Genomic DNA, 20,106 nt, shown 5'->3' on the forward strand with positions numbered 1-20,106 from the left:
AGCTTGCAGTGAGCCAAGATGGTGCCACTGCATTCCAGCCTGGGCGACAGAGCAAGAGTCCGTCTCAAAAAAAAAAAAAAAAATCATTCATCATTAGCCATCAGAGAAATGCAAATCCATACCACGAGATACTAATCACCCACTAGGATGACTACAGATATCAATTATAGATAATATTGCTGGCAAGGATGTGGAAAAACTGAAACGCTCATACACATGTATACCCTGCTTATACATTGCTAGTGGTAATGTAAAATGCTACAGTTACTTTAGAAAACAGCCTGGTTGTTCCTCAAAAGATTAAAAAGTTACCATATGACTCAGCAATTCCACTCCTTAGCAAAATAATAACATATGTCCATAGAAAACCTTATACATAAATATCCATAGCAGCATTATTCATAATAGCCAAAAATGGAAACAACTCAAATGTCCTTCAGCTGATAAATGAATAAAGGTGGTATATCCATACAATGGAATATTATTTGACAGTAAAAAGGAGTGATGTGATAATACATGCTACAACATGGATGGACCTAGAAAACATTACGCTAAGTGATAGAAACCAGATACAAAAAGTTACATAGTCTAGGATTCTCTTTGTATGAGATCCCTAGAACAGGCAAATCTATGGAGATAGGAAATAAATTAGGGTGGGTTAGAGGGAAATAGGTAGTAACTGCCAAGGGTGTGAGGTTTCTTTGGGAAATGAAAAACATGTTCTAAAGTTGATTGTGGTGATGGTTGTACAACTCTGTGAATATACTAACAGCCATTGACTTATATACTTTATTTTTATTATTATTATTTTTTTGAGATGGAATCTCGCTCTGTCGCCCAGGCTGTAGTGCAGTGGCGCAATCTCGGCTCATTGCAAGCTCTGCCTCCCGGGTTAACGCCATTCTCCTGCCTCAGCCACTCGAGTAGCTGAGACTACAGGTGCCCACCACCATGCCTAGCTAATTTTTTGTATTTTTAGTAGAGACGGAGTTTCACTGTGGTCTTGATCTCCTGACCTCATGATCTGCCTGCCTCGGCCTCCCAAAGTGCTGGGATTACAGGCATGAGCCACCGCGCCCGGCGACTTACATACTTTAAATAGGTAAATTGTATGGTATGTGAACTGTTGGAGGCCGAAAGAATGAGGGTCATGATCAACTCAGTATACCACTGGAGGCTATATGAGCAAAAAGCAAACTTCTAATGAAAGCAGGATGTTAGCAAACTGACAAACTGCGTCTGCCACCCAGAAGGAATGCCGAGGGCAGTCACGACCAAGGCACAAGTGTTGCTTGTGATTAGGCACATCTGAAGCCTGTTAACAATGTGAACCTGTGATCAATTAAGCAGCTGACCAATAGTTACCTCCTCCTCCTCCCTGCTCTTGCTACGCAATAAATACAAAGGGCTGTAGAAGCTCAGGGCTGCCTTTGCTCAGTAGAAGCAGGGAGCTGTCTTCTTCTTCCCCGTGTTACCCTTCCTTTAGAATAGTTATTTTTGTCTTAAGTTTTCATTTCTATGTTTGTCCCCCTTCATTCAGTCTCCTAATGACAGTCTCAAGTATTATTAACAGTAGTAACTGCCCCAGTGACATCTCAAGTAGTAATAGTGGCAGTATGCCAGAGTGAACTATAACTCAATAGAAACTGTTATTTACAGGAAAAGGGTCCATCAGGACTTGCAACACTGTAGCACAGGACCAAATGAGCAAGGCAAGCAAGTAGGAATATCTGGTCCGTCCTGCCATACACAAAAGGCAAAATGTGAATGGAGAAGAAATAAAACTACACCTCATACTTAGGACCATTAACAGGACAGGCCATACACCTGAACTCCATTACTACCTGAATTAATGCAAAGCAACTTCCAGTCAAATTCAAAGGCATCTCAATGAATAGCTCCTGACACCCTCTCTTCCAGGGTATTCTCCCACCTCCTAATGTCCTCAGTCTTAATTACTTCAACATCATTTTTTTATTAATACCTACTCAAAAGATCCTTTGATCCAGGCTGATAAAAGAGAAACATCGATCAGCTGCAGTTTCATGTGATAGTATAACTAGTTGAGAGTTGAATGGATGGAGGCAGTGGAATGGATAAGGGAAGGTGTGAAGGGTTACAGAGGACAAAAGAAAAGTTTCAATAGCAAACTAGGGAAAACTTATAACCCACTGCACTACAGAGAGGTCAGACTGACTTTCCTCAACCTATCACTCTTTCTCCTGTGGGTCCTATCACTGGGAGGGCAATCTGAACTGTCAGTATTCCATAGCTAACCTCCTAAGATATCTCTACCTCATGGTCAAACCCGTGTTACTTGGATTTGTGTTCCTTAGCCAGTCAGTCTATCAGTTTATCACTCTACTACTTATTTAGTCAAGAGTTTCCTCCTTAGAAACTGTTTCTTTGACTAAATAGTGGAGTGATAAACTCACAGTTTTCCCTCCCATAGCAGCTAGTATTGGCCTCATATGATTACTGTCCTACCTTAACTCAGACAACTTCACTGAGCTAACAGACCACTGGCAGCAGACTCAGCATGCTAAAAGCCTCACTCACTTCCAAACAGGCTTCTCAATCCAGGGTGCAGTTAGCCTAAGCCTATCCTCTACTCAACCTGGCACATACAAATGGTATAACCTCTTGAGGACCAAGGGAGAAGGTATGGAAAAGTACAAAAGATTTACCTGGTATATGCCAGTCAACATTAGTAAGAACATAAGGAGGAACTAACTTCATGCTTCGAAAAGAATTGTCACTTCTTTACATTATTGCTTTATAAGTAAGAACTATCAGCTTTAGCACTGGTCGCTGAGACTGCTGATTTTAATTCCCAGGAAATTAAAATTTTAATTTCAGCAACTTCGGAAGAATCACTGGATGTTAAAACTGAAGGCCGGGCACAGTGCTCACGCCTGTAATCCCAACACTTTGGGAGGCCGAGACGGGCGGATCACGAGGTCAGGAGATCGGGACCATCCTGGCTAACACAGTGAAACCCCGTCTCTACTAAAAATACAAAACAAAACAAAACAAAAATTAGCCGGGCGTGGTGGCGGGTGCCTGTAGTTCCAGCTACTCAGGAGGCTGAGGCAGGAGGATGGCGTGAACCCAGGAGGCGGAGCTTGCAGTGAGCTGAGATCGCGCCACTGCACTCCAGCCAGGGCAACAGAGCGAGACTCCATCTCAAAACTGAAAATGACCCAGAGACAAAGTATATACTTGGGGGCAAATTGAAATAGTAGGAAGAACAAACTTGGCACACTATGTTATGGGCCATTGCTATAGACTGAACATTTGTGTCCCCCATAACTTTAAATGTATACATCCCAACCCCAAACCCTCAATGTAATGGTATTAGGAGATGGGGCCTTGAGATAGGTGATTGGGTGATGAGGACCATGAGGACAGAGCTCTCACAAATGGGATTAGTACCCTTGTAAAACAGAAGAGTTCTGAAGTGCTCCCTCACCCCTTTCCCTTCTGCCATGTGAGGATGCAATGAGTAGACGGTGGTCTATGAACCAAGAAAGGGGTCCTCACCAGACCCCAAATCTGCCAGCATGTTGATCTAGGACTTCCCAGACTCCACAATAGTGCGAAATAAATTTCTGTTGTTTATAAGCCATCCTGCCTGTGGTATTTTTCTTGCAGCAGCCCAAACAGATTAAGGTAGCCGTGTTCAGCAGAAACTGGGACTAACAGCTTTAAAATTCCAGAAGCAAATCAAGTGAACAAGTCACTAAAAAGCCTGAATCCTCCAATTAACAAGATACTGTATACTTGAAAATTGTGGACAGCAGATTTTAAGTGTTTTCACCATAAAACAAGGTAAATATGTGAAGTAATGCATATGTTAACTAGCTTGACTTAGCCTCTCTGCAATGCACAATATTTTAAAATATTATACTGTATAACATAAATATATAAAATTTTATCAATTAAAATTTAAAACAACTAAATGTCAGGAAAGAATGGAAAATAGCCCCATAGGTGGAAATTTCATCACAGTGTTAAGTCCCCAAAGCTAAGTAAATAATTTTTTTTTTTTTGCTTTCCTAACCCCCCAAAGTGAATAATGTCAAAAAAAACTAAAAACTAAAATCAAAATAAACAAACAAAAGCCTAAATACTCCATTTGCTATAAAAATAAAGCCTCCACTAATGTTTCAGTAAGAAGAGGGACTACAAATCAGACAATGATCTTCATATTAACCACAGGATGACTAGAAGAGTCGCCTGGTACACTAAGATTCACTCATTCACAAATATGTCCTGAGTGTCTGATACATATCAGGCACTGTTCTAGGTACTGGAGACAGGGAAATCAACAAAATGGATAAATACAGATATCTCTGACTCCAAAGCCCCAACTCAACCACTGTACTCCACTCCTTCAGGCATATATGATGATGATCTCAGCAGTACTTATGAATTTACCCTCCAGCCAGCCAGTCTCTTAGCTCAAATGCTCCTGCAGGAAAATCTTCTCTAAGGGTCCTGGATAAGACTGTGAATTCAGTTTATGTGCTTGAAACAACAGGGACAAGAGAGTTGGAAACCATGATCCTGGGGTCCCAACCCACATATCATATATGCCCAAATACAAGGCAATAATTTTTCCAAAAATTATTCCCCAGAAAGAGAAGGGATATAACAAGTCCTTATAGTGTGTATCATGTTAAAGAGGTACTATTTAAATTACTTTACTTTGCTGGCGCAGTGGCTCATGCCTGTTATCCCAGTACATTGGGAAGTCAAGGCAGGCGGATCACCTCAGGTGAGGAGTTCGAGACCAAATGATGAAACCCGTATCTACTAAAAATACAAAAATTAGCCGGGTGTGGTGGCATGGACCTGTAATCCCAGCTACTCGGGAGGCTAAGACAGGAGAATCACTTGAACCCGGGAGGTGGAGGTTGCAGTGAGCTGAGATCACGCCATTGCACTCCAACCTGGGCAACAAGAGCGAAACTCTGTCTCAAAAAAAATAAATAAATAAAAATAAAATAACTTTACTTTGAACAACACCTCAGTCAATGCTGGGGTTTTTTTTTTGTTTTGTTTTGTTTTTATGAGATCACCTAACAAAATTGGGTTTTTTAGAGACATCACCTAATAAAATTGGTATATCAGAAGGGAAAAAAAGGAAGATAATAATTTAGTCATTCATCTCAAAATTCTAAGGTTGGATGTTTCTATAAACAAGTTATATTAAAAAGGAATTTATGGCCAGGCACACTGGCTTATGCCTGTAATCCCAGCACTTTGGGAGGCCAAGGTGAGAGGATTGCTTGAGCCCAGGAGGAACCTGGGCAACAGAGTGAGACCCTAGCTCTACAAAAATTTTTTTAAAGAAATCAGGCATGTGTAATGGCGTGTGCCTGTAGTCTCAGCTACTTAGGAGGCAGAGGTGGGAGGATCGCTTGAGCCCGGAAGTTCAAGGGTGCAGTGAGCTATGATCAAGTCACTGCACTCCAGTCTGGGTAACAGAGTGAGACCCTGTCTCTCTATTTTTTTTTTTTTTAAGGATTTTACAAAGGAATAAGTGAATGAATCACATTATAGGGGATGCATAAGATGCAGGATGAATTAAAAAACCAACTTGTCCTAATGTTACCCTAACAGATTTTCCTGTTTTCGGATAAAATTTCAGTCACAATGCCATACACTTAAAAGTAAATAAAGACACTATACTCTGGAAAACCTTATTAGACTGACTCAAAAAGTGGCCTGTAATTCCAGCACTTAGGGAGGCTGACGCAAGAGGATTGAGCACAAGAGTTCAAGACCAGACTGGGCAACATAGTGAGAACTTGTCTCTACAAAAATATTTTAAAATTAGCCAGTATGTGGCACACGCTCGTGGTCTCAGTTACTTGGGAGGCTGAGGTACAAGAATCACTTGAGCCCAGGAGGTCAAGGTTGCAGTGAGCGGTGATCACTGCACTCTAGCCTGGGCAATAAAGCAAGACTCTGTTTTGAGGGAGAAAAAAAGTGGCTCAAATGTGACAGAGACACTAAAGACACCTTTAACTTTAGTTAAAGGTGTATGTAAAGTGTTTGAATAAAATGTTCGTTAAATATCTCGTAATAGATTACATATGAGGTTTTTAACATGTAGATATAATCAAATTAATATATTAAAATAGTCATTTGACCATTTCATCTCTATCCCTAGACATTTATGTATACATAAGTTGTCCACAGTTTCCTCAGATATAGATGGAGAAATCAGAGGTCACTTAAAATCAAGGTTGCTTTGTATTGATGCATATATACTCACCAAAGGAACTGGACTATATGACCATGACTTTACAACTAAGGAGTAAAGGATAAATAATTTAACACCTATGAAGCACCTACAATATATCAGACCTTGCACTATCAGCATTCACATAAATAATTTCATTTAATTTCCACTCAATACTGTGAGATGGGCATTCAAGGACTTGCCTATGGTCACAGACTAGTATGTAGCAAAATATAAACTCAAACCTAATCTCTCTGGCCTTGGAGTCTACTTTCATTCTACTAAAGTATTAGTAAGCTTAACTCTGGAAGAAGCTCAATTTCCCCCAGTGCACCTAAAAAGATCACATTTATCTGTCTACCTGAGTATGGCCACTTCGCTTTGTTAGCTTCACTCTAGTTTGGTCCAGGCAGGGTACATCCCCATAACGGTTTTTCTCTAGGTTTCCTGGAGACCTGAAGGAAATGAAACAAACAAGCAAGAATAAAGAAAAAGTCGGGACAGTATGTATGTACAAAGTCTGACCATGCAAAAGGGGTGTCAATTACTCTTAGGGGTGGAGACATGGAAGCTTTTCAATCTCTAGCCCATACAGTTCCTTATCATTTAACATTTTTTTTGTGGTAAGTACATACTACTTCTAAAAGTAAACATATCTCCATTCAAAAGAGAGGGAGACCAGGCATGGTGGCTCACACCTGTAGTCCCAGCACTTTGGGAGGCAAGAGGATTGCTTGAGGCCAGGAGTTCGTGACCCCTCTGGGAAATGTAATGAGAGCTTATCTCTCTCTCTCTCTCTTTTTCTTTTTTTTTTGAGGCAGAGTCTCGCTCTGTTGCCCAGGCTGGAGTGCAGTGGCGCGATCTTGGCTCTCTGCAAGCTCCCCCTCCTGGGTTCACACCATTCTCCTGCCTCAGCCTCCCGAGTAGCTGGGACTACAGGCGCCCGCCACCACGCCTGGTTAATTTTTTGTATTTTTAGTGGAGACGGGGTTTCACCATGTTAGCCAGGATGGTCTCGATCTCCTGACCTCGTGATCCACCCGTTTTGGCCTCCCAAAGTGTTGGGATTACAGGCGTGAGCCACTGCACCCGGACTAATGAGAATTTACCTCTAGAGAGAAGTCAAAAAATTAGCCGGGCATCATGGCACACACCTGTACTCCTAGCTACTCAGGAGTCTAAGGTGGGAGGATTGCTTCAGCCCAGGAAGTCAAGGCTGCAGTGAGCTATGATGGTGCCACTGCACACCAGCCTGGGTGACGGAGAGACACCTTGACTTAAAAAAAAAAAAAAAAGAGAGAGAGAGAGAAGCTGAGCGTGGTGGCTTACACCTGTAATCCCAGCGCTTTGGGATGCCAAGGCGGGTGGATCATCTGAGGTCAGGAGTTCAAGACCAGACTGGCCAAGATGATGAAACCCTGCCTCTACTAAAAATACAAAAATTAGCCAGGTGTAATGGCACACACCTGTAATCCCAGCTACTCAGGAGGCTGAGGCAGGAAAATCACTTGAACCTGGGAGGTGGAGGACGCAGTGAGCCAAAATCGCACCACTGCACTCCAGTTTGGGTGACAAAGCAAGGGTCTATCTCAAAGAATAAAAATTAAAATTAATTAATTAATTAATTAAATTTAAAAAGAGAGAGAAAGACTGGGGATGGGAGTCCCCACTCTTTCTCTCTTTCTGCCAAACAGCCAAGGCAGAAATTGGTACTAAGAAGTGGGGTGCTGCTGTAACAAATAACTAAAAATGTGGAAGCAGCTTTGGAACTGGGTAATGGACAGAGCTGATAGAATTTGGAAGTACATGCAGAAAAAGCCTATGTTGCCATAAACAGGCATAAAAGTCTATTCTAGTAAGGGCTCAGAAAAAGGAGAGCTGTAGAGAAAGCCTCAATCTTCTTAGAGATTACCTAAGTGATACTGATCAGAAAACTCGTAGAAATATGGGTGGTAAAATCCATTTTGATGAGGTCTCAGACAGAGATGAGGAGCACATTAGTAAAAAAGAGAGAGGGAGTAAAGGGGAAAGTAATGGGGTATACCACCAAAAAAACTCTAGTTGCAGATAAAAATTTCTACTACTTATTTGTCAAAAGATTTTCAAACCAAATCTCTTAAATTCCAATTTTATTTTCTTTTTGAGACATCTCAAAGGTTTCCAGGGTGGCCCAGGCTGGAGTCCAGTGGCACAATCACAGCTCACTGCAGCCCTAATCTCCCTGGGCTCAGGTGATCCTGAGCCCAGGAGTAGCTAGGACTACAGATGAACACCACCACGCCCAGCTAATTTTTAAATTTTTGTAGAGAAAGGGTTTTGCCACATTGCCCAGGCTGGTCTCACACTCCTGGACTCAAGCAATCCTCCCGCCTCAGCCTCCCAAAGTGCTGGGATTATAGGTGTGAGTCACCGAGCCTGACCTTAAATGCCAGTCTAACACATATTGACTCCACTCCATTCACCCAGTAGCTTCACTAAAATGATGATAAAGGAATATTCACTACAAACCCAAAAAGTGACAGTGGAGACATCAGCACACAAAGAGTGTTCAACCCATTTTGACAGAGAAAAATCAGGAGGATTTTGGCTGACATGGCCAAACATAGAAGCTAGGACCAAGGGAGGTACCTATAGAGAGACAAGATGGCACACCCTCAGAACTCCCTTACCATGGAAAGCAAGGTGAGGAACAGAGCTAAAAATGGGAATAAAATGAAAATCTGAATGTTATATAGTGAAAATCCCTGACCCATTCTCACTGTTCTGTCCTACACTCATATTCAAGCTTGGATCCCATCAGTGGATCCAAAGGATGGGAGAACTCTTCTCTGGATAAAGTAAACAGCATCAGGTTAAAGAATTCTGTCATTTGGAGTATACCCAACAATAAGCTAGTTGTCTGATCATTATAATCTGAAGCTCATCCATGCAAAACGAGCTTCCATGCAGCTTGTTTTTTTGTTCATCACTGTCTGCTTTTGTAACCATGCAGCTTTTTAGGACCATAAATATGAACTAAAAGCCAAGGATCTCAATGTAATTAAGGAAAGCCCCTAACACAAATACTTTAATACACAATTCAAATAACACAATTCAGGCTGGTCATGGTGGCTGATGCCTGTAATCCCAACTCTTTGGGAGGGCCAAGGTGGAGGATCACTTGAGCTCAGGAGTTCAAGACCAGCCTGGGCAACATACAAGACCTTGTCTCTACTGAAAATTTAAAAAATCAGCTGGGCATGGTGGTACATACCTGTAGTCCCTGCTATTCAGGAACCTGAGGTAGGAGGATCACCTAAGCTTGGGAGACGGAAGCTGCAGTGAGCTATGATGGATCACTGCACTCCAGCCTGGGTGACAAAGTGAGACCCTGTCTCAAAATCAAACAAAAAACAAACAAATGGAAAAACCCATAATTCAAACACATGGGGGCTACAGAAGTTTTAAAAAAAAGAGTAAGAGAAAACCTCTAAAAGGCTATCATTAATATCCTCAAAGAGAAAAGAGGAGATACAATTATACATAAAATAAGAAGAGAGTACAATGAAAAAGGAACAGAGAAGAAAAGCTCTTGGAAATTTAAAATAATATCAAAAATAATAATTTTAATAGATGAGATAAAAGAGAAAGTTGAGGAAATTTCCAGAATACAAAACAAAATGAAAAAAGTGATGAAAATATGAGAAAAACTGGCCAGGCACAGTGGCTCATGCCTGTTATCCCAGCACTTTGGGAGGCTGGGGCGGGCGGATTACTTGAGGTCAGGAGTTCAAGACCAGCCTGGCCAACATGTCGAAACTTGTCTCTACTAAAAATATAAAAATTAGCAGGGTGTGGTGGTGTGCGCTTTGTAGTCCCAGCTACTCAGGAGGCTGAGGCATGAGAATCACTTTAACGCGGGAAGTGGAGGTTGCAGTGAGCTGAAATTGCACCACTGTACTCCAGCCTAGGCGACAGAGCGAGACTGTCTCATTTAATTTAAAAAAAAAAAAAGAAAAAAATGAAGAAAGTTAAGAGAATCATTCTGGGACACAAGTCAGTAAACTATGCCCTGGCCACTTGTTTTTGTAAATGAAGTTTTACTGAAACATAGTCAAGCCCATTTATTTCTGTACTCACTAAGTATATATTGACAGTGTTGAGTCAGTAAACTATGCCTTGGTTACTTGTTTTTGTAAATAAAGTTTTATTGGAACACAGTCAGGTTCATTTATTTCTGTACTCACTAAGTATATTTTGGCAGTGTTGAGTACTTGTAACAAAGAATGTAAGCCCCACAATACTGAAATACTTACTATCTTGTCTTTTAAGAAAAAGTTTGTCAATTCTTACTCTAGGAGATCCAACCAGACTGATAGGAATATATATATATAATCTATATATTTACATATATATAGAGAGAGAACTAACATAATGCAAGGAAAGAAATCATTTAAAAAACAATGTAACAAGAAAAACCTGTAACTAAATAACAAGCCTTCAGATTAAAAGAATCTATCAAGTAACCGTTGTAATAAATTTTAAAAGAGGACCTACACTAAGGCACATCATTGTGAATTTTTTTGGGGGCGGGGCGGGGACAGAGTCTCGCTCTGTCCCCCAGGCTGGAGTGCAGTGGCGCAATCTCGGCTCATGGCAACCTCCACCTCCCAGGTTCAAGGGATTCTTCTGCCTTAGACTCTGGAGTAGCTGGGATTACAGAAGCCTCCCCACACCTGGCTGATTTTTATATTTTTAGTAGAGACAGGGTTCCGCCATGTTGGCCAGGCTGGTCTTGAACTCCTGAACTCGGGTGATCTGCCCTCCTTGGCCTCCCAAAGTGCTGGGGTTACAGGCGTGAGCCACCGTGCCCAGCCTCTCTCAATCCTTTAAAATGATCTATTGTTTTTCTTTTTTCTTCCCTGAGCATTTTAAAGATAATTTCTTTTTCTGTTTAAGAAATTTAGACTGGGTGCAGTGGCTCACTCCTGCAATCCGAGCACTTTGAGAGGCCAAGAAGGGCAGATCTCCTGAAGTCAGGAGTTTGAGACCAGCCTGGTCAACATGGTGAAACTCCGTTTCTACCAAAAATACAAAAATTAGGTGGGCATGATGGCACATGCCTGTAGTCCCAGCAACTCAGGAGGCTGAGGTAGGAGAATCACTTGAACCCAGAAGGTGGAGGTTGCAGTGAGCCGAGATTGTGCCACTGCACTCCAGCCTGGGTGACAGAGTGAGACTCCATCACAAACAAACAAATAAATAAATAGATTGAGAAAGAGTAAGATCAGACAATTCACAGACAGCATAACTAGTCATTGGAAAGGCATTGCCTTAAAAATTCTGAGATAAAGTTATTTCCAACCTAGAGTTTTATACTCTAGCAAAATAGAATAAAAGTAAAGAAAGAAGATGGTCTACAACTAGGAAACAAGATCCAACAAAGGAAAGAGGGAAAATTACAAGATAAAAAGTGAGGAACAAGCCTACAGAATAACCAACCACAGTTTAGACTAGAACGAAAGAAAAAGTTCTGAAAGTGAGGTCTCAGGAAAAAAAAAAAGATGCAATTGACTATCTGATACATTCAATCACTTGGAAACTAATGATGACACTGTAAAATAATTCTGATTGGGCATATAGAAAAATAATGAAGGGCCAAGCACGGTGGCTCACACCTATAATCCCATCTCTTTGGGAAGCAAAGGTGGGCAGATCACTTGAGGTCAGGAGTTCGAAACCAGCCTGGCCAAAATGGTGAAACCATGTCTCTAATAAAAATACCAAAAAAAAATTAGCTGGGCGAGGTGGCAGGTGCCTATAATCCCAGCTACTCAGGAGGCTGAGATACGAGAATCGCTTGAACCCAGGGTGTGGAGGTTGCGGTAAGTCGAGATCGCGCCACTGCACTCCAGCCTGGGCAACATCAAAAAAACCAAAAAACAAAAAGAAAAAAGAGAAAGAATGAGGAACGTACACAGAAAACTAAAGGAAATGAAAAAATTTGGTAATTAACTCCAGAAGAAACAAAAAATTGAATTCATAAGATTATTAGGCCAGGTGTAGTGGCTCATTCCTGTAATCCCAGTACTTTGGGAGGCTAAGGCAGGTGGATGGCCTGAGCTCAGGAGTTTGGGACCAGCCTGGGCAACATGGCCAAACCCCATCTCTACCAGAAATGCAAAAAATTAGCCAGACGTGGTGAAGCATGCCTGTGGTCCCAGCTACTCTGGAGGCTGAGGCAAGAGAATTGCTTGAGTCTGGGAAGTAGAGGTTGCAGTGAGCCGAGATAGAGCCACTGCACTCCAACCTGGGTGACAGAGTGAGAGCCTGTCTCAAAAAAAAAAAAAAAAGGCTGGACGCAGTGGTTCACAACTGTAATCCCAGCACTTTGGGAGGCCAAGGCAGGTGAATCACTTGAGGCCAGGAGTTTGAGACCAGCCTGGCCAACATGGTGAAATCCCATCTCTACTAAAAAAAAAAAAAAAAAAAAATTGTTAATATATTTGATCATTTCATAGTAGCCCATGTAGCTCTCCAGTAAAAATAATTTATATAGTCACAATAATGTACAATGATGATTCAATTTAAGAATGTTACATGTAATTATTGTATATTGGAAGAGTAGTCAAAAGGAAAGTGGAGACATAGTATAAGAGCTAAATGAGCACCTACAATAAAAGTCACTAAAAGTATTATTAAGTTTTTTTTTTTTTTTTTTTTTGGACGAAGGTCTTGCTCTGTATTCCAAGCTGGAGTCCAGTGGCACAATTTTGGCTCACTGCAGCCTCAACGTCCCAGGCTCAAGTGAGCTTCCCACCTCAGCCTCCCAAGTACCTGGGATTACAAACACACGCCACCACACCCGGCTTATTTTTGTAATTTTTGTAGAGACAGGGTTTCACCATGTTGCTCAGACTGGTCTTGAAATCCTGAGCTCAAATGATCTACACACTTCAGCCTCCCAAATTGCTGGGATTACAGGCATGAGCCACTGTGCCTGGCATATTATAAGCATTTTAATTTAGAATTAGGGATGAAATACCAGGGGCAACAGCTACAAGAGTTGAATACATGATTATGGGTAATGGAACTGAGGGTAAAAACAAGAGTTTGCTATTTTTTGTCATTGCTTGTCTTCTTTTTTTCTTTTTTTTTTTTGAGATGGAGTTTCACTCTGTCACCCAGGCTGCAGTGCAGTGGCCAGATCTCAGCTCACTGCAAGCTCCACCTCCCAGGTTCACGCCATTCTCCTGCCTCAGCCTCCCGAGTAGCTGGGACTACAGGTGCCCACCACCAGGCCGGCTACTTTTTTTTTTGTATTTTTAGTAGAGACGGGGTTTCACCATGTTAGGCAGGATGGTCTCGAACTCCTGACCTCATGATCCTGCCTGCCTCGGCCTCCCAAAGTGCTGGGATTACAGGCGTAAGCCACCGCGCCCGGCCATTGCTTGTCTTCTTTACAACTGTTTGGTTTTGAAAAAAAATTATTTGCATATATTAACTGAAAGCAAAGAAATTACAAAGGTCACACATATAAAATAATACTCTATATTGTTCATGACTGCTTATGTATATATAACAGTATAAACAAAATGAACTATGAAATAACACCATATTCATACTAGTAGCTGCTTATGATGACTGGGGAGAACTAAGAATGAGGATTAGAAGGAATTTCAACTTTATAATAAATTCTTTCTTTTATATAATAATGAAAAAGACAGCTGGGCACAGTGGCTCATGTCTAAAATCCTAGTGCTTTGGGAGGCTGAGGTTGGAGAATCACTTGAGCCCAGGAGTTTGAGACCAGCCTGGGCAACAGAGCAAGACTCCATCTCTACAAAAACGTCAAAAAAATTAGCAAGGTATGGTACCCCACACCTCTAGTTCCAGCTACTAGGAAGGCTAAGGCAAGAAAATCACTTGAGCCCAGGAGGTTGAGGCTGCCGTAAGCTATGACAGTGCCACCGCACCTGCACTCCAACCCCCAGAGCAAGAACACATGTCTCTCTTAAAAAAAAAAGAGGGCGGGGCTGGGCACGGTGGCTCAAGCCTGTAATCCCAGCACTTTGGGAGGCCGAGGCAGGTGGATCATGAGGTCAGGAGATCGAGACCATCCTGGTTAACATGGTGAAACCCCGTCTCTACTAAAAAAAAAAAATTAGCCGGGCGTGGTGGCGGGCGCCTGTAGTCCCAGCTACTCGGGAGGCTGAGGCAGGAGGATGGCATGAACCCAGGAGGTGGAGCTTGCAGTGAGCCGAGATCATGCCACTACACTCCAGCCTGGGTGACAGAGTGAGACTCCTCCTGAAAAAAAAAAAAAAGGCCGGCCAAAGCGAGTGGATCACCTGATGTGAGGAGCTCAAGACCACCCTAACCAACATGGCAAAACCCCGTCTCTATGAAAAATACAAAAAATTAGCTGGGCTTGGTAGCAGGCACCTGTAATCCCAACTACTTGGGAGGCTAAGGCAGAAGAATCGTTTGAACCCAGGAGGCAGAGGTTGCAGTGAGCTGAGGTCACGCCATTGCACTCCAGCCTGGGCAACAAGAGCAAAACTCTGTCTCAAAAAAAAAAAAAAAGAGATGAAGTAAATATAACAAAATATTAACAAGAGTCAGTATTGATTCTGTAGTAGGAACATAGTTATCTATAGTGTCACACTGTGTACTTTTCTGTATCTTAAAAAATTTCAGCCCGGCGCAGTGGCTCATGCCTGTAATCCCAGCACTTTGGGAGGCCGAGGCTGGCAGATCACCTGCAGTCAGGAGTTGGAGACCAGCCTAGTCAATATGGTGAAACCCCATCTTTACTAAAAATACAAAAAAAATTAGCTGGGCGTGGTAGCGGGCAACTGTAATCCCAGCTACTTGGGAGACTGAGGCGGGAGAATCACTTGAACCCATGAGGCAGAGGTTGCAGTGAGCTGAGATCGTGCCACTGAACTCCAGCCTCGGCGACAGAGCGAGACCACATCTCAAAGAAAAAAATATACATATTTCCCCCTTCCCATACAAACATGCCTAGTGAATAAAACCAATCCTAAAAGATTACATACAGTATGTATGTCATTTTTTTACATTTTACATAATGTTATTTGATATAACAACAATTTGGAAAGGACAAAATTATAGAAATGGAGAATAGATTTGTGGTTGCAGGGGTTAGGAATGGGGAGGTGGTGGGAAGGAAGTATATGTTTATTAAAGGGCAACGAGGCTGGGTGCAGTGGCTCACGCCTGTAATCCCAGCACTTTGGGAGGCCGAGGTGGGTGAATCAGCTGAGGTCAGGAGTTTGAGATAAGCCTGGCCAACATAGTGAAACCCCGACTGTACTAAAAATACAAAAATTCGCCAGGCATGGTGGTGCATGCCTGTAATCCCAGCTACTCGGGAGGCTGAGGCAGGAGAATCACTTGAACCTGGGAAGCAGAGGTTGCAGGGAGCCAAGATTGCGCCACAGCACTCCAGCTTGAGTAACAGAGCAAGACTCTTTATTTATTTAAAAAAATAAATAGGCCGGGCGCGGTGGCTCAAGCCTGTAATCCCAGCACTTTGGGAGGCCGAGACGGGCGGATCACAAGGTCAGGAGATCGAGACCATCCTGGCTAACACTGTGAAACCCCGTCTCTACTAAAAAATACAAAAAACTAGCCGGGTGAGGTGGCGGGTGCCTGTAGTCCCAGCTACTCGGGAGGCTGAGGCAGGAGAATGGCGTAAACCCGGGAGGCGGAGCTTGCGGTGAGCTGAGATCTGGCCACTGCACTCTAGCCTGGGCGACAGAGCGAGACTCCATCTCAAAAATAAATAAATAAATAAATAAATAAATAAATAAATAAATAAATAAAGATAAAAATATTGAAGGGCAACGAGGGGAGGCTTGTGGTGATAGAACTCTTTGTATATTGACTATGGTGATAGATACACAAACCTACATGTGTGACAAAACTGCATAGAACTAAACACACACAAAGTAAAACTGGGGAAGTCTAAATCAGATTGGTGGATTGTATCAATATTAACATTCTGGCTGTGATACTATAGTTTTGGAAGATGTTATCATGGGATAACTGCAGAAAGGGTACATGTGATATGTCTCTATTATTTCTTACAACTGCAGGTGAATCTACAATTATAAGAAAAAGTAAAAAGAGAAAAGGTAAAGAAAGTCTCTTGGTCCAGNAGAGCGAGACTCCATCTCAAAATAAATAAATAAATAAATAAATAAATAAATAAATAAATAAATAAAGATAAAATATTGAAGGGCAACGAGGGGAGGCTTGTGGTGATAGAACTCTTTGTATATTGACTATGGTGATAGATACACAAACCTACATGTGTGACAAAACTGCATAGAACTAAACACACACAAAGTAAAACTGGGGAAGTCTAAATCAGATTGGTGGATTGTATCAATATTAACATTCTGGCTGTGATACTATAGTTTTGGAAGATGTTATCATGGGATAACTGCAGAAAGGGTACATGTGATATGTCTCTATTATTTCTTACAACTGCAGGTGAATCTACAATTATAAGAAAAAGTAAAAAGAGAAAAGGTAAAGAAAGTCTCTTGGTCCAGGGGAATCCTGGGCAAGAGTGAATATACACTGATAGCCACTTCATAATCCAGAATTCCAAGGGAGACATAGTTTGTTCTGTGTAAGTAGCTCCACTGGGAATTGGTGTAAGTCAGAGGCCTGGAGCTGATGAGGATTCTAGGTTCTAAATTATCAAGTGGGGAACCAATCATTCAATAGGCAAGACTAGTAAGTCCTCTTATTGGATGAGGGATCTGTTCTCTGATTGTCAAATGGTAGCTGGTTTGGATGATGCCAACAAGACGATCTAAACCCATTTTTTTTTTTTTTTTTTTTTTTTTGAGACAGTCTTGCTCTGTTGCCCAGGCTGGAGTGCAGTGGCACAATCTCAGCTCACAGCAACCTCCACCTCCTGGGCTCAAGCAATTCTCCTGCCTCAGCCTCCCGAGTAGCTGGGACTACAGGTGTATGCCACCACACCAAGCTAATTTTTGTATTTTTAGTAGAGATGGGATTTCACCATGTTGGCCAGGATGGTCTCAATCTCTTGACCTTGTGACCCACAGCCTCGGCCTCCCAAAGTGCTGGGATTACAGGCGTAAGCCACCATGCCCAGCCAAACCCACTTTTTTAATGGAGGAGGGGAGACTCCATAGTAGAAGTGATATCTCAAGGGCCTCACAGCAGTTGGTAGCTGCAGAAGCACCAACAGCAAGGTGAAGAATCCCCAGGATAAGTGTGCATACTCTTAGATCAGCCTAGCATCCCTCCCTGCTCCAATGTACTTCCTTGATTCAAGACTGCAAGGGAGGCTGGGCATGGTGGCTCATGCCTGTAATCCCAGCATTTTGCCGGGCCGAGGTGGGCAGATCACTTGTCAGGAGTTGGAGATCAGCCTGGCCAACATGGCAAAACCCCATCTCTACTAAAAATATACAAATTAGGCCAGGCACGGTAGCTCACGCCTGTAATCCCAGCACTTTGGGAAGCCAAGGAGGGTGAATAACCCGAGGTCAGTAGTTTGAGACCTGCCTGGCCAACACAGTGAAACCCCATCTCTACTAAAAATACAAAATTAGCTGGGCGTGGTGTCACATGCCTGTAATCCCAGCTACTCAGGAGGCTGAGGCAGGAGAATTGCTTGAGTATGGGAGATGGAGGTTGCAGTGGGCCGATATCATGCCACTGTACTCTAGCCTGGCCGACAGAGTGAGACTCTGTCTCTAAATAAGTAAATTAATTAATAAATACACACACACACATACATACATATACACACACACAATTTAGCTGGGTGTGGTGGCAAACACCTGTAATTCCATCTACTTGGGAGACTAAGGCACAGAATGGCTTGAACCCACGAGGCGGAGGTTGCAGTGAGTCGAGATCACACCATTGCACTCCAGCCTGGGTGATGGAGTGAGACTGTCTCAACAACAAAAAAGACTTTAACGGAATAACGGTTCTGTCTGCAAAACAGATTGGATGTAAACAGGGAGTCTGGTAGCTGGGCATAGGTAGCACCTATAATTCCAGCACTTTGGAAGGCTAAGGCAGGAGGATCACTTGAGTCCAGGGGTTCAAGACCAGCCTGGGCAACATAGGGAGACGCTACAAAAAATTTTAAAAAATTAGCCAGGCATGGTGGTGCATGTCTGTGGTCTCAGCTACTCAAGAGGCTGAGGCAGGAGAATCAACTGAGCATCAAGTGATGAAGGTTGCAGTGAGCCATGATCATGCCACTATGCTCCAGCCTAGGGGACAAAGCAAGACCCTGTCTCTAAAAAAAAATAATAAAATAATAAATACAATAAATAAAATGAAATAAAAATAGGGGTCTGGAGCTGGTAGGGAAGAAACAGAGCTGTATGAGAGAAAAGAATACTTTCCCTTGTTGATATGGGGTCTGTGTCCCCTATGTCTCCTCTTATTTTCTTTTGTATTCTTGCTCTGATTGACTTCCTTCCCAAGTGCCTCTTCTTTCTGACTTTCCCTGTCTCATTATTTTCCCTCTTTGCTTTGCTAAAAGACTCTATCCCTGCATCTTATTCAGAGCACACTGACTACACTGGGCAGGAGTTACAAGAGAGAAGAGGTACTCACAGAATCCTAGATTTCTAAAACATTTAAGCTACAAAGGTAGGTGAAGATCAGAGTCCAGTAGTCACATATTATACAGAGGAAAACTGAAGTGCTGAGATGGGAAATAACTTGTGTCACTCACAGAGGGAATTTTTGGTTAAGTTGGAATATGAGGCTGGGACCCACTAGGACAGCTTCCCTAATTTTCTTTCCTTTTTTTTTTCTTTTTTTTTTTCCTTAGACAAAGTCTTACTCTGTCACTCAGGCTGGAGTTCAGTAGCGTGATCATAACTCACTGCGGTCTTGACCTCCCCGGCTCAAGTCATCCTCCAGTGCAGCTGGAACAACAGGAGTGTGCCACCATGCCTGGCTAATTTTTTTGTTTTTTATTTTTGTAGAGGTGGGGTCTTGCTATGCTGCTCAGGTTGGTCTCAAACTCCTGGGCACAAATGATCCTCCTATTCCTTTACTCCCAAAGTGCTGGGTATAGGCCTGAGACACTGCACCCAGCCCTAGTTTCTGCAGTTTTCAAAAGACACAGCTCACTAGTTGGAGAGAAAGAGATTACTGGAGCAGCCAATTAAAACATGGTAAAATAAATGACAGTAACATGGTAAGATAAATAATCTGACTGGGTGCACTGGCTCACGCCTGTAATCCCAACCCTTTGGGAGGTTGAGGCAGGAGGATCACTTGAGCCTCGGAGTTTAGGACCAACCTGGGCAGCATGCTGAAATCCCATCTCTTCAAAAAATAAAAAAGTAGCTGGACATAGTGGCACATACCTATAGTCCCAGCTACTCAGGAGGCTGAGGTAGGAGGATCACTTGAACCTAGGAATTTGAGGAAAATAATATAGAAGAAAAGAAAAGAAAAGGAGAAGAGGAGAAGAGAAAAAAGAAAAAAAGGCCGGGTGTGGTAGCTCATACCTGTAATCCCAGCACTTTGGGAGGCCGAGGCGGGCAGATCACCTGAGGTCAGGAGTTCGAGACCAACCTGGCCAACACCGTGAAACCCTGTCTCTACTAAAAATACAAAAATTAACCAGGCGTTGTGGTGCATGCCTATAATCCCAGCTACTTGGGAGGGTGAGGCAGGGAGAATTGCTTGAACCTGGGAAGCGGAGGTTGCAGTGAGCCGAGATCGCGCCATTGCACTCCAGCCTAGGTGACAGAATGAGACTCCGTCTCAAAAAGAAAAAAAAAAGGAAAGAGGGAGGGAGGAAGGAAGGGAGGATCTATGTTCTA

At 42.6% G+C, this 20,106-nt stretch overlaps 1 protein-coding gene across 1 annotated transcript in view; it reads right to left on the bottom strand.

Annotated features, from left to right (window-relative positions):
- The window catches only part of PTPN9 (protein tyrosine phosphatase non-receptor type 9), a 119,373-nt gene that overhangs the window by 22,390 nt on the left and 76,877 nt on the right, over window positions 1-20,106 (bottom strand). Inside the window, exon 8 of the mRNA XM_017854794.1 lies at window positions 6,615-6,708. Within this exon, the coding sequence (XP_017710283.1) occupies window positions 6,615-6,708 (94 nt within the window). The remainder of the gene's footprint in view (window positions 1-6,614; window positions 6,709-20,106) is intronic.

This window comes from Rhinopithecus bieti, unplaced genomic scaffold, assembly GCF_001698545.2.
Source record: "Rhinopithecus bieti isolate Rb0 unplaced genomic scaffold, ASM169854v2 scaffold_39856, whole genome shotgun sequence".
Lineage (NCBI taxonomy): Eukaryota > Metazoa > Chordata > Mammalia > Primates > Cercopithecidae > Rhinopithecus > Rhinopithecus bieti.